This window comes from Lepisma saccharinum, chromosome 2 (assembly GCF_977018435.1).
Source record: "Lepisma saccharinum chromosome 2, izLepSacc3.1, whole genome shotgun sequence".
Taxonomy (NCBI): Eukaryota; Metazoa; Arthropoda; class Insecta; order Zygentoma; family Lepismatidae; genus Lepisma; species Lepisma saccharinum.
Genome location: NC_139230.1, coordinates 11666760 through 11681215, shown reverse-complemented (window position 1 = coordinate 11681215; position 14456 = coordinate 11666760). Strand labels below are relative to the sequence as shown.

The 14456-nt window shown below is 39.2% G+C and overlaps 1 protein-coding gene across 4 annotated transcripts in view; it reads left to right on the top strand.

Moving 5' to 3' along the window:
- Positions 1-14456, top strand: part of PlexA (plexin A) — a 597216-nt gene that overhangs the window by 486253 nt on the left and 96507 nt on the right. For all 4 annotated transcript variants that reach the window (XM_083117039.1, XM_083117040.1, XM_083117041.1 and 1 more), the window contains one exon: positions 2634-2762. In XM_083117039.1, the coding sequence (XP_082973165.1) occupies positions 2634-2762 (129 nt within the window). The remainder of the gene's footprint in view (positions 1-2633; positions 2763-14456) is intronic.

The following is a 14456-nucleotide window of genomic DNA, read 5'->3' as shown; positions in this document are numbered from 1 at the left end:
AAATGATATATATACCTGAAATTAATGCACAAAATTAAATGGGTACACAAATGTGAAACTGCAAATACAAAAGATAATAATAACTGTAATAATAATAATAATAATAATAACATACATTTTGCATAGTGAGTGACTGGATTTGCAAGTCTAACAGCTTTATAAGCTTGCAAATCTAGCCTGTGAAACTAAGCAGGAGTACATCAGAATACTCCCAGAATTCAATAACTGCATTGCTTTGTGTCCTCTTGAGCTTCCTGCAGAATACGAAACAGTGGTTACTCGGAAGTAAAGCGTGCTAGGAAATTATACTTTTACGAAATCTAAAGCCCACGGGAGGAATTCAATTTGTGAGCTATAATTGCTGGTATATTGAAAACACATTGAATCATTTTGTCGTTTCGTTGTTCAATACATGGCTGAATGGAATTTCTCCGAATAAAGCACTGGAGTTCTATGTGGACGTGGGAGAGACGGAAATAGCGTCGCATATCGCTTTCAGCCGAAAAGCGTGGAATATTGCAGCAGCGAATGTCGTTCTTGGAACGCTCTGCAACGGGTGATGGAGTTCCTATTGATGATAACCATGTGCAGTGAACGTAACGTTGCGCTTGGCGAAATAATCTGTAATTGGACACGATATTCCCATTACTGGTGAGTTTTGCCGGCATGCTCGGGTTTCGGATACCTACGTTTTCACAGATTTAGAAGCTTTGTCCCCCTTTTTCTCTAGTGGTTGGCCCAGTTTCCTTCCGTTTGCTGCAGAAATATGAATTGAAATATGAAAAGAACTGAAAAACAATGAAACATAATTTCTATTTTGCTCGTATAGATGCTTCTTGTTCTGGACTGTATATGTGCGTCTCTCTGACAAATCAAGAACAGACTATTCAGACTTGTGTCTTACTGTCGGTTTTGTTTTAAGGTAGAATTACTATCTTGAATTTCAGTCTCGTCTCCATCCCCTTTTGGTTCTGATCTGAAATCGAGAGCTGGGGATACCACAATGAGCTCATTGTGTGCTACTGTATGAAGCCACATGCATAGATCACGATGGAAGGGTGCAATCGAACTTACAAAATTAATTGAATCCTCGAGATGGTTGAACAGTCACCCTGTAAGTTTTGGTAGTCTTGTTGTCGGTCTTATCTCGAAATCGACACAGAGACGAGAATGCAGCCATTTTCCTTGAAAAAGAAGAATCCCCTTTGCATTATTGTTGTACACGTGAGAGGAAGGAATTTGCTAGTCTTCATGGAGAAATATCTTGCTGCTGACTGTAGCGAGGACCTTGGATGTCTTTCCTATTTTCTAACTTCTGATTTCTTCCATCAACCATTCTTCTCCATACCTTTTCGCAGTTGTTCCATACCTAACATTAAGAAACGCATTTTGGTGTTATTTTATGTATCTTTGGTACCTCTGTAGTTTAATCGCGAATTTGACAATCCATGGCGATTGATGTGTTTTACTTTACGCCGCTCCTTTTCAACTTTTGGCTAATTGCAACGATGATGATGAATGGGGATTAGATGAAAACGCACATGGATAAGGTCCAAAACTGAAACCCCACACCTGATTATCCTAGCTGTAAGTTCAGACGCCAGAACCTAGTAAGCATGCAAGAATGTGGTTGGCACTTTAGTGCCTTCCGAAAAGGCTTACGCTGCAGCTTGAAGGGCAAATAGATGAATAGCACAATGAAATTACTATGCTTCTAGAATAATTCGTTTTTAGGTCCTCTTGCTTCGTAGCACGCTACGATAAACACACTGCAATGGAAACTGGAAAATAATAAAAAAAAAAAAATGTCGAAATGGGGAGGACTGTCAAGGGTCTAATAACTTTTGTGTTTAGTTGTAGTTATCTTTAATAGTGTGGCAAACTAGGCAATGGCTAATTGTAACTGGGCATGAATACAAATTTAAGTGTCGGAACAGGAATCTAAATAGGCTGATTACAATGTTGTTTTTTAATCACTTGCATTTGTGCTTTAGAGAAGAAAAGTGATTGAAAAATTCCAACTTTTAACAGAGAATTGCCAGAAATTCCATGGGACAATCTGTACGAGTAGCACAGCATGTATTGTTGCAAAACTGAAACCAGACAAGTGGTGTTGCAAATTGTCTCAACTGACTATTAATACCGAATAATTATTACTACTACGTCGGTTAGTTTTGAACATTTCAGCTCGTTTATTTGTGAATACGTGATCCGGTGTCTCTGGAGAAATTTGCAGTTTTTGATGCCGTCAATTCCACTTCGTCACTGTGTGTATGTATTTTACATGCACTACCTTGTTGGTTTGGGACAACATGGATTGAATACAAAAACTTAGGCTTGCAATTTCATCGTAACATTTTCAGTAAATTTCATCTTTCCAACCGACATTCATATTTCATGTAACGTGCTTGGAAATCAGGATTCTGGGATCGAGTCTTGGATTAGCGTAGATGTTTGCGACTGTCAACATAGTCACCGGTAAAATGATAGCAAGACGGCAAACAAACGAACGGCCTTGTATTTCTTTCTAGTAACATTATTCTCGTGTTACATATGAAAAATGTAAATTGCCTATGCTTTCATTGTTTTTCTTGGTTTCTTTTACATGTTAATGTTTTCTTTTTCTTTGATAGGTCGTCGTTGAGAGCTCAACATCCGCGTTGGAGTATGGAGATATTACAGTTGACGAGGGAAGCCCAGTCAATGCAGATCTTCACTTCGACAGCCAACAAATGCACCTCTACGTTATGAGCGAGAGAAAGGTAAGTGCCGTCCATCAGCTTCTATAATTCCTTTTGTTCCTGGAATAAAGGATAAAGTTACTTCACATCACGCAAAAAAGACCAATCATTTCCTTCGGTTTCACTGGTAGGTTATCCAGCAATATAAAGGAAAAAACTGGATAAGTCAAAACGCACAGGACACGACCTTGTGTTGCCACTGCTTCCTTCCTAAGTTGTTCTTGTATAACTTGTTTTTCAATTAGTGCAAAGGTCTTGCAAAGCTCCGATAAAACTTGATAGTAGTACTAGTTTAGTTTGTTACGTGAAGCTTCGTAACGGGGTTATGTGCTCGATTAAAAATAAAAAATAAAACCTCCTCGGTTCTTACAAAAAATATAGTGTAATCTTTCAGTAGTTGTGATATCTTTATCATTATGACCCTGATTTATAGTGCTAAACATAATTTAAACAAGATTTCTGTTCTTTACTTACATGTTATCACACACTTACTTGTTCGAATTGACAAGCAAAGGGCAAATAAACATAAAATATTTCCATTGCCTTTATGTGAATTCAGTGCTACTTATTGATTTGATTTGATTGATTTAGTTTATTTTACTTCGCGTTTTGTGCCTCTTGGCTAATTTGCGAAGATGAGGATGAGTGATGAAATTGATGAATGGACATTCACAAACAACCAAGCCCGAGCGGGATTCGAACCCGGGACCCTTGGCGTCGCAGCCGGATGTGCTAACCACTCAGCCACAGGGTCCGGCTCAGTGCTACTTATTTATGGATGTTACTAGCTAACAGTTTGCAATTCATGATAGAATCGGATTGGGCCTCCTTGTAATCAAGGGATCCCGGGTTTGATACCCGTTGGAGGCACATAGTGGTTCGGATCCCACTTTAAATTGTAAGTCCAGTGCCGACCAGTGCCGATTAGCCTTACTGTGCATAAAGTGGACTTAAAACACCAACTCAATCAATCAGTCGATAGAATCGGGCTTAAAGGTTCCAACAAAAAGTCATGGATTTTATTTCTGGAAATATTCAACTTTCGAATTAAAGTAGCAAGCAATCATCTAATTCCTTATGTAATATGTGGTAAACGTTTCTCTTGTCATCGAACATATTTCTGGAATTAGTTCCATGAGAACACAAAGAATAGAAAGATCCGAAATTCTGCAGTACAATTTCTGATCATCTTAGTTCAGAGTTCGAATCTTGGACAGCTAGTAAGTAGCTTCCTTCATTTTCACTGTTATGTCTCAATAAACAAATCACTTAAGAAATTTGATATTTGTATCACTTGCGTCTCGTAATCCACTTCTATCTTGGAGACTTTTACGTAGTTTTCAAGTCCCTAAACTAGAACTATGTCCAGGGTTCGATTCAGGTGAGAACTTGAAATTCCACAACAGAATATGACATTAGAAATCAAAACAGCATATAACTTAGGTGGGAATAATTTATTTGCCTTTCATAGCTTTATTATCAAATAATTACAATTATTCAATCCAACGAATGCATTCAATTTTTTCTCATTTCGCCTCGAATTGTATCAGTTGCAGTACGTAGTAAATCACATGATCAGTGTTTCAAATAGGTTTCATGTCGCAAAATGCAACTGTCCTTTTTTAGTTTGATCCTTGGGTCGCCAGTTTAGGTGAATATGTATTTCATATCCTGGTAAACGTGGTGAAAATTTTGCAATTTATATTTTAAACGGAGGAGCATGTAATGTTTTCATATTATTGGGCAGTGGCACTTCTTTGGCCAATGAATTTTATATTTTGCTAGTTAATTGCGGCTGGTAGTGTAAAATAATTCGTATACAAGATCTCTAGCTTAGCAGCATTACTCATTGCTTCCTATTAGCAGATTTTTATTTTTCACACTTAATACTTTCAGTCGGTTTTCCCGAGTAAAGAGGAACAAAAATAGTTTTTACTCGAAAGTAATAATCGCCGACAGTTGCATGCAAAGTAGAATTCCACTTCGGTTCATATTGTGTTTGCGCGGAATTCTGTTCACATGTCGGTAGGCGACCGCACAGAGGCATTTTGCTTTTGTGCGTGCTTATGTGAGCGTGCGCTCACCCTTTTCCTACCAGGTGTGTGCGTTCTCATTTCCTTTGTTTTCCTGGTCCCTTGTTTGTTATTTAAAATGTGTGTGTTTGAGTGCATTGGACCTGCCAATGTTTCTCTTCTATGCTGTGACGTTCTCCCCGGGCTCTTGTTTTATTTAGCATTCTACCCTATTTCACCCCTAAGCCTTGTCAAATTGCTTGGAGCTGGCGGAGGGCGGCTAGAATTGGGATTCTGTAATGGATCTATGGGGTTCGGGCGCCATTACCTAGGCACCTGCAAAACAAAACATGGGGATGAGAATATGATGGGGCAAATGGAATTGGTACGCCGATGACAGTGAAGGAGTATATTTCCGTGATTTACTTAAATGCTGCACAAGGCGACATGTTTTAATTCCCACTTTACCTTTACTAATAGGCCATTGGAATGTGAGAATATGGTTCGTCGCGCATTGGTGCTTCCATTGTATTTTTGTATGCTTCTCCCCTGTTGAAAAATTGCCACATTTATTTAGAAATTACACATCATTGTATTGGCGAGGATTTCCCCACTTTTAAATACAATTCTGGTTTCCTGAATCTAAAATGCAGTCAGTGGTAAAGTAAAGATGAAACCCTATCCCTGTATACATTTTCTTGAGTCTCTCTGGTGTGATGGTTTATTTAAATTTTAATTTATACAGTATAGCTTTTCAGGATGGTAACGAATTGGATGGCCCGTCCTTAGGGTCAAACTATAGGTCTCTTGGATACAATGGTATGTTCTGCTTGGCAGAATTTACTTGCTGTTGGACTTACTTAACGTCATTTATTTGCACGGGTAGAGTAACCGCTGCGAGTAAGACAAAGGAATGGAAGATAGGATGAGAAGGCACAAGGAAATGTAATGAAGTGTCAGTTACCTTAAAAAAGTGTATTTAAAGGCACCATCCGAGCATTCGGTGTGGAGAGACTGGATAAATACGGAAAAATCTATATTAGGATGGCCCGCAATCTTCTAAATACTAGTCAATCACTCTAATACCCACCGTATTCGAACTATAGCATTCCTAAATCCGAAGATTTGTTGTATGATAAGTCTTGTAACTCTTCCTATCCTGGGCAATATCAACTCACTCTTGACCATCATAATTTTCCTTCAGGTGCATCGTAATATTGAGGTATAAGTGGTGAATTACAAAATGTCAACGTCCCTTCCACGTAGTACACCCTGAACTGCATTTTGCAGACGAGTGAGGCTCTGGTGTCAGGACTCAGTCAGTTTAATCCTATTTGGAGCTCGTGTTGTCCACATATATTTGTAATTGTCCCTTCATCCATATCATCTCATCACCATTCATCATCATCTTCGCTTTTCTGCCACTTTTGGCTAATCGAGAAGTAAAATAAAGCAAATCAATCAATCATCTTAGTATTGTCATTCCACGTTCCTCCTGGCCTTACATCTAGTTTTCAAACAAGGATCCTGTAAACTTTGTATCCTCTCCCTAGCATGCCCATCAAAATCTTCTTGATTTCATTATTTTAATAATATCAGGGGGTGAATGTAGAGTATGCAGTTCAGCACTAAGTAACCTCTACTGATCAGTTGTTTCATATTTTAGGTTCAAATATCTTAATACTTTTAGTGTACTGATCAACCAACACCTTCATAAAACATAAAAGCACCAAATACTATGTTGAAGATAACAAAGTAGTGAATTTGAAGTCAAGAAGCAGAGCGTCACTAGCGCTCACTTAGTGTTTTTCCAGCATTATGATGGTAAGGGTCAGGAATCAGATAAGAACTGCTAGGACTGGTGTCACAGAATCTTCGATTTGAATCCAAGGCACATGGATTTTCACTCTTTACATTAACCTATAGACCACCAGTCTGGCTATCCTGTATTGAAAACCATCATGGAGTATGGCAATGTACATGCAGTTTAACAGAGCTACAATCAGCAGTCTTTCAGGCAGAAAATGGAAAAGTGGTGGAGGATAAGAGAATATTCAAGCATTCTTTGTGGGATCTGAAAGTGGTATATGTATGGCATATGAAACAAATGTGTGATCTCTGGACGTAAGACCCGGGTATCCTTAAAGAGTCCGAGGATCTCTGACTTTTGAAGTGGCGCGTCATGAATAAATCTTTGACGGTTAAATCACACTGACGTGGTTGTCACGCCTGGTTGAGCTTTGTTTCGTTCCAGGACACCACGGCACGGCTGAATGAGCGGCGTGTGACCGGATCTTGAAGATGCTGATAGGAAACTGGGCGTAGAAGATTAAATAACATAGGCTAAAGTTAACGTGACTTGTCAAGGCGAGACTGGAAAATCAAGGCTTAAATCAAGCACTAAACTACCTTTCCCAGAATCTTTGTCTTTGTGTGCGCATTCCTCTGTTTTTTCCTAGTCATTTCTTCCCCACCCCCTCTTTCTTTCTGTTCTCTCCCTCCTTGATGCTGTCTGGGCTTTGTTTTTGACTTATTTTTCATCGGAAAAAAGGCGGCATGCCTGTTTATTTTGAATCGATATTGCTGTGCTGTTTTTTTCTTGTTTTTTTTTTCAAATGTTTTACGGTGTAACTTTTTTTTTTCAAATCCCGTTCAATAACAGATATTCTTATAGTCTCTGAACTTCAACCAAAGCGGCTTGTCCTGACAGTTGGATGGTATTAACTGTAGAAGTAAAATTGATTTTCTTAACATTGAGGGTTTCTTCTTGCCCTGGTTTTACCTGTTAATTAGTTCCTTTTTTTAGATTAATCGGAGAGATAAGATGGATGATTTAACTTAGGGACGGTGCTGAAACGACACTGTATTATAGAAGTCGAGATGAGAACGAGACAGACCTCTCAGAAATAATGTTGTGTACACTAAGGAGAAAAAGTCTTTTGCGTGCAATTAGCACTTTCCAAGCATTTATAATTGAGCTTTTGACGATTGAACAAAATGCATGTTTATCTGGACGAGTTCGCCTGCTTCGTACTACATTCATTTCGTGTACCCAGTTACACTGGCCTTTTGTTCATGACTAGATAGATATGCCTGGAAAACCCTTGTGAATACTTTCACGTTTAATTCTGATACATGGTTGCTACTAGTGTTGGACGATATATCGCAACATTGAAAAAATTACGTCCAGGCGATATCTATCACCTAGATGACATATCGTCACTATATTTGGCGATATATATAATGTTGGCGATAAATCGTCACGATATTTTAGCGATATATATCGTGCCAGCGATATATCGTCACGATATTTGACGATGTATATGGTGGAGACGATATATCGCCGATATCCCTATACGGAAAAAATATCGTATCATAACGCCTGTGACTATATTTTCTTGACGATATATCGCGATATCAAATTTCCGATATCGTCCATCCCTAGTTGCTACTTTTAAGTGGCGAGTGTTTTTTTTTTTTTAAAAAAAAATATTTTATATATAAGATCAGGGTGGCTACTCACCGGGAATTCCTTGAATTCCGGGAATTCTGCGTGAATTATTGGCTCCGGGAATTATGCGTGAATTCTACTTGAATTTTTCTCCGTAGCCGTGAAAAATTACAACTTTTTCTAATCCAAATCCTATTCACATTTTAGGCAAACAAAAATTATTTTCGTAAAATTTTCTTGCTCACTTCGCTCGCAATTCCTGCTTTTCTTAGTCTTATCAAGTTTATGACCATAGCTAGGAGGCGGCGGGAGTCGGCCCTGGGCGCCGAACTATCTAATGAAAAATGTTGTAAAATTGAATAATTGATTTGTGGTTTTAAGTCCACTTTATGCACAGAAAGGCTAATCGGGTCAGGACCTACAGTTTGAAGTGGGATCCGAACTACTGTGCCGTGTGGAGAAAAATAATTGAAATAGTTTGTTCGAACACAAATGCTTTAGCATCAACTTCTACCCCCTTTTTGCATAATTTACGAGGATAATTACGTCTTTGATACTATAATAATAATAACAATAATAACAACAACAACAATAATAATAATAATAATAATAATGTTGGTCCCTGAGGGTTCGAATCCTGGCTTGGGCATGGATGTTTGCCACTGTCCATTCATCAATTTCATCATATCACTCATCCCCATATTCGCAAATTAGCCAAACGTGTCACAAGAAGCGAAGTAAAATTAAACAAATCAATAATAATAATAGTTAAAATATTATTATTATTAACACTTATTATTATTATTATTACGTTTATCCTGGCACTTTCTCCCCGCCCGCTCAGACAAAAATTCGTGGTTGCGCCTCTGATTGTAAATAGAAAGTCAACACCTTAAATTAAATATTTTAATTATATTACGTATACAGTTTAATTGAATTATAATTTTTGGATGTTGGAATCACATAGACCCTTTATATTATGAAGATATTTGTGTGTGGGTGTTGAGAGGCGGTAATACGTAAGGTTGAAATAGAGAATACATCTGCTTGAATTGTTGGAAAGTTCGCCTTGAAAACCGGGAATTATACTTAAATTTTATCATGGTCCTAGAGTGGCCACCCTGAAGATTCGCTCTGTTCCTTAAACTCGAGGGGAAGTTTTTCCCCATCGAGCTGTTGCCGGAGATGAGAGTCAGGACCTTGCGTTTTGGTTCTTTTTTTGTATCTTTCTTCAAGTGCCCCCTATTTCCTTGTCCTAGCCTCCCGCGCCTTTCGCCCCCCCCCCCCCTACTCTCAATCCCTGTCTCCGGAGGAACTCTGGTGTGGTTGGGCGAGGAATTTAATATTCTGAGCTCGATGCATACCGAATCAGGTTGTTGGAAATTGTTGGGCTGTGTCGAACCGAGCAAAGATTGGTCGGAATCCCAGAACACTGGGTGAACGGGAATTGGCAGCATGGGGCGGGGGTTGATTGACAAATGAATGGCATTGGCCTCCCTTCCATCCTACCTCAGTTATGACAGACACTGGATTTTGCCGGTCCCCTCAGGAAGCGATATCGCAACCGAGACGGATTGTATTGATTCTTAATAGGGATCCGATCGGAGTTTCAATAAAGCAGTGGCAGCCGCAAATTCCAAGTTCCAAGCCAACACACGTGGACGTGACATTCCACGGAGCGTGTGGCTTCCGCGTGGTGTGGCGAAGATTGATGATGATGAATGAATGGGCATCTTGTTTAGTATCAGGTTGCAACGAATCGATTAATGCTTATTTCAAAATTTCCATATCCGGATGGTATGTGCGTGTGTATGGAAGATCAGTGGTTACTACAAGGTAATGGTTTCCGCCATTTTCGGAGTTCAACGTGGACATAGCGAAATTTATCCCTTGGAAATTGCTAACCGACCTCGCCACTGAAGGCCCCAGGTTCGGTTCCCGGCCTAGGCAAGGATGTTCTTTGCGAGCATCCCTTCAGCAGCCGGTGGCCATGAGTACAGAATTTCTAATTCTAAAAAAAATAATTTCTAGAAAGTAAATTTCTTCTAATCAAAATCCATCCTCTGCGAAGTGGTTAGAACAGCGAGCTAGGACACTAGGGGTTCGAATCCTGGGCTGGGTGTTCTTTGCTGCGAGTGTCTCATCATAAGTTATATCATCACACTCATCCTTATCGTCGCGATTAGTCAAAAGTGATAGAAACGCGACGTAACCTGATTCAATCAATGAAAATTCAATCGTAGCTTCACCTAAAGTGGAAGAAAAGCTACCTACAATAAAAAAGAATACAATTAGAAATTGTCTCCAAAGGGCCGAATCCATTGACTTTCCGACTGACTTGGTGTGTGTGAAGTTCTATACAACCAAATACAAACAAAGCAAATATGCATGCGTATATTGAATACTTTTTTTTTTTTATGTACTCCATGTTTCATGATTTAGTTTTAGTAAAGAGAACTTTCCTCGTATCTTGAGACGGGCGCAAATAGCGTGCAGCTCTGATGCGCTTATGTATATTGTTACAACTGATAACTGCATGGTAACGTTGATCAGAAAGTCTATATAAAGAGAGATATGAACAGGAGTTTTACATACATCTAGTAAAATTACAACTATCTGCCAAATACAGGAACATTGAACAACATGACGCGATTCTAAATCAAATTGGAAACATTAAATCAAATTTGCTATGAAATTAATTATAATGTTTATTCTAAACACAATTATATGACGTATTATACTGAAGCCCCAACCATACATCACTTTTCTGTTTAATTTTTCTAATCTCTACGATGAGGATAGACCATGATTACATCATGCCAGTGCTCATTCCCAAAGTAACATCCATACTCAAATCAGGACTCGAGCCTAGAACCTTCTGCGACCACTCAACGCGCTCTGCCACTAAGGAGGATCATGTAGTAAACAATTCCCATAGTTAGTAGACGTAAAATGTTACTCCAGTTCAGAAACGGAAAACGCCTCCCAATGTTTTGCTCTAAAGAAGATTACAAGTAACTGTAGATATATGTAAGCGGTCAGTGATTCAGCACTATAGTTTGATGCCTTTGTATAGGGTATAGGCCAAGGAATTTCTCTCCCCCCTCATATTTATTACCCCTTTTATCCAACCTGATCAGAAGTTCATTCTTTCAGTTATATTCACAGAAAACACTTCAGATTTTCTAGTGTTTCTGAAATTATATGAAATGCAAAATTTGGTGATGAAAAATCCAACTTTTCATAATTTTACTTGCGAATGAAATAATTCCCAGCAATATCATCCTCATTATTGTTGGAAATATAATCCATGCCCTCTTCTTTTCATGTTATTTATTTGTGCATTGATCAGCTGTCGCTTGAATATAGCGGTTCACAGTGCAAGTGCGAAAAGAGTCTGCACTTTGTGAGGCACAACACCGTTATAATGGATTCATAAACTTGATGAACGTACCGAATTCCAGCTAACGTGTTTGTTTGGCTTGCTAGAGAAATTCTTCTAGAGACCCAGCTGTTCTATTGTAGACACGCACAATGCACGCAGTTGGGTGCCGAGACAACTGCCACGCGTATTGTTCCAAAAGCTTTTGACGGGATCAGGAGAAATATTCCTGATTCCTGCAAGCACACAGACATTACTCTGATGCCATTATTTACCATTCGTTCATTCAGTTGCAATGGTTATTCACAAAATGGATTTAATTGAATAAAAAATAATCTCATTGTATTATTCTTTGATCGTCGCAAAATATGTAATCTTTCTTTTATACATTTTACACTTCGTATTGTATAAAAGCAAGCCTCCACTTCCTCATTGGTTAGTATTGCCTTTTTCTTATATACGTCGAGTTTTTAAGTGTACTTTATGCACGGATATGTTAATCAGGTGGGCCTACAGTTTAAAGTGGAGGGCCTCACCAATGGCACAGTGGTAGCGTCGTCGCCTTGTAATCAAGGAGTCACGGGTTTGATACCCGGTGGAGGCACATGGCACAGTGGTTCGGATTCCACTTTAAACTGTAGGTCCAGTCCCAATTAGCCTTACTGTGCATAAAGTGGACTTAAAACACCAACTCAATGAATCAGTTTAAAGTGGGACCCGAATAACTGTATGCCTCCACTCGGTGTCATACTCAGGAACCCTTGATAACAAGGTGACGGTGTTTCCACTGCGCCATCGGAAAGGTTACATTTCTTAGTATATTTTTGGTACTCGTGATGTTTGTAACAGTGACACAAAATGCGAGTCAATCGCTTATGATGTTCAGTTTAGACCCCACTGTCTACCTGGTGGAGGCACACAATGGTTCGGATCCCACTTAAAACTGTAGGTCCAGTACCGATTAGCCTATCTATACATGAAGTGAACTTAGAAACTAAAAAAAAAAAAAAAACTCTTTCCTTCCTTCTTTCTTTAATTCAACCTACCAATGACGGCACCAGAGGGGGCGAACACACCCTCCCCCAGCAAATAAGAAAAACTAGATAAATAAATGGCCTTGTAGCACGATATGTATTTTTTTGCGTGATATTTAGGTGTATACTAAATGTGACTGCCCCCAGAAAATATTACCGTTCCCCTCCCCTCCTCACTCTAAAGATAAATTGTAAACGCATTTAGCTAAACATCTTATACACAACAAGGAAGAGAAATACATCTTACTAGAAGTTAAATCATTCCGCGCATAGAATCAGCCTTTTGTGAAAAAGGAGTCTTTGAGAACGGCATTCAACGTTGTGGAACTGTGTGCCTTCTTAGCCAATAGTGAGCTTTCTTTCAAATTCTTAAGCCGTTTTATGCTGCCGTAAGTTGTGGATTCTCTTGCGTGTCGTCTTCCTAGCATCTAATGGCGTTCTTCCAGTTTCACGATTGTACTCAACGCTTTTCCTGGCCTCGGAGACCTTTTGTGTTGTGCGTTCCTGTTCATTTTGCTCCTTGATTCTTCTTTCCGACTGTCTTCGCCTCATTACTCACGCACCAAGTTCAGAGAATTTTGCGTTTCAAAAGACTCCCTACCTTTTCCTAACATCCAAGATCCCTGGAACACCATTGTGACATCCCTTTGATGATGGCTTACTCCTTACTCGTTTGCCTTTGTGCATTTAGATAGTCACCTTATTCGTCGGAATCGAGATTTCTAAGGAAATCTTACAATTCGCGTATTGTAGAGCGGCAACCGCCAGAAAATTACCCAAGTACTTCGCATGAGCAATGATGTCGGTATGTGAATAACAGGCATTGTCCTGGATTGGAAATCGGAATTTGTATAGCCGGTTGAAGCGTCACTAGAATTTAACGAAATAATGGAGGTAATTGACTAAAAAGTTAAATCGTTTCATGTTTTTTTGTAGTGAAATTATGTTCATCCGCTTTAAACATTAAAACACGAAGTATCTGCGAATAGTTCTCAGAGATCACTGTTCAGAAAAACGCCTAGTTCGAAGCTCTGTAATAACAGGATGTTTAAGTGTTGAACGAAATTTTACATCATGGTCGCTTTATTCTCTTTTCTCCTCCATTTCACAATTGGGATGATCATTGCACCGTAATTTTCTATCTTTTATTCATCCCCTTTGATATTTATTTTTGTCAGTTGACAAGCAAAAATTTTATATTTTGTAAATCTGTATTAAATAATGTAGAATTGCTTCACACACACACAAACCCACACACACACGTACTACAAAGTTCCTCAACCGAAATTTATTGCAGAGCGGTAATTTGTAAGAAAGTAAACTAAACGTTTATCGCCAAATGGAAGAGGCTTGCAACCGTTATCTGTTTATTTTCTGTTACTGAGTCTCACCGGAAACTTAGTGCCTCCCCGATGACGTAGTGTTAACGTCGTCGCATTGTAATCAAGAGGTTCTTGGTTCGATACCCGGTGGAGGTATAAAGTGATTTGGACTCACTTTAAATTGTAGGCCCAGTCCCTATTAGCCTGTCTGTGGATAATTGCACTTAAAACTTCAAATCCACCTGAACCCCCTCCCCCTCAATGCTGCGCACTCCATTTGCTAACCATTCAGATCTTCGTACGGTTTCACACAAAGGTGTGATTTTGTAGCATCATTTTGAACCTTGAGCCAGATTTTAATTCATTTCATCACGCAGCTAAAAAGGAAAGTATGAAGGGGTGGCTTACCGTATTTCTTGGGTGAACCGAGGGGAAAAAAACAACAGGGGTTCCCGTGCGAGGAGTGCAACATAGTGTTTTGTTGTGCGTCCGCACGACAGGATGGGAATCGTCA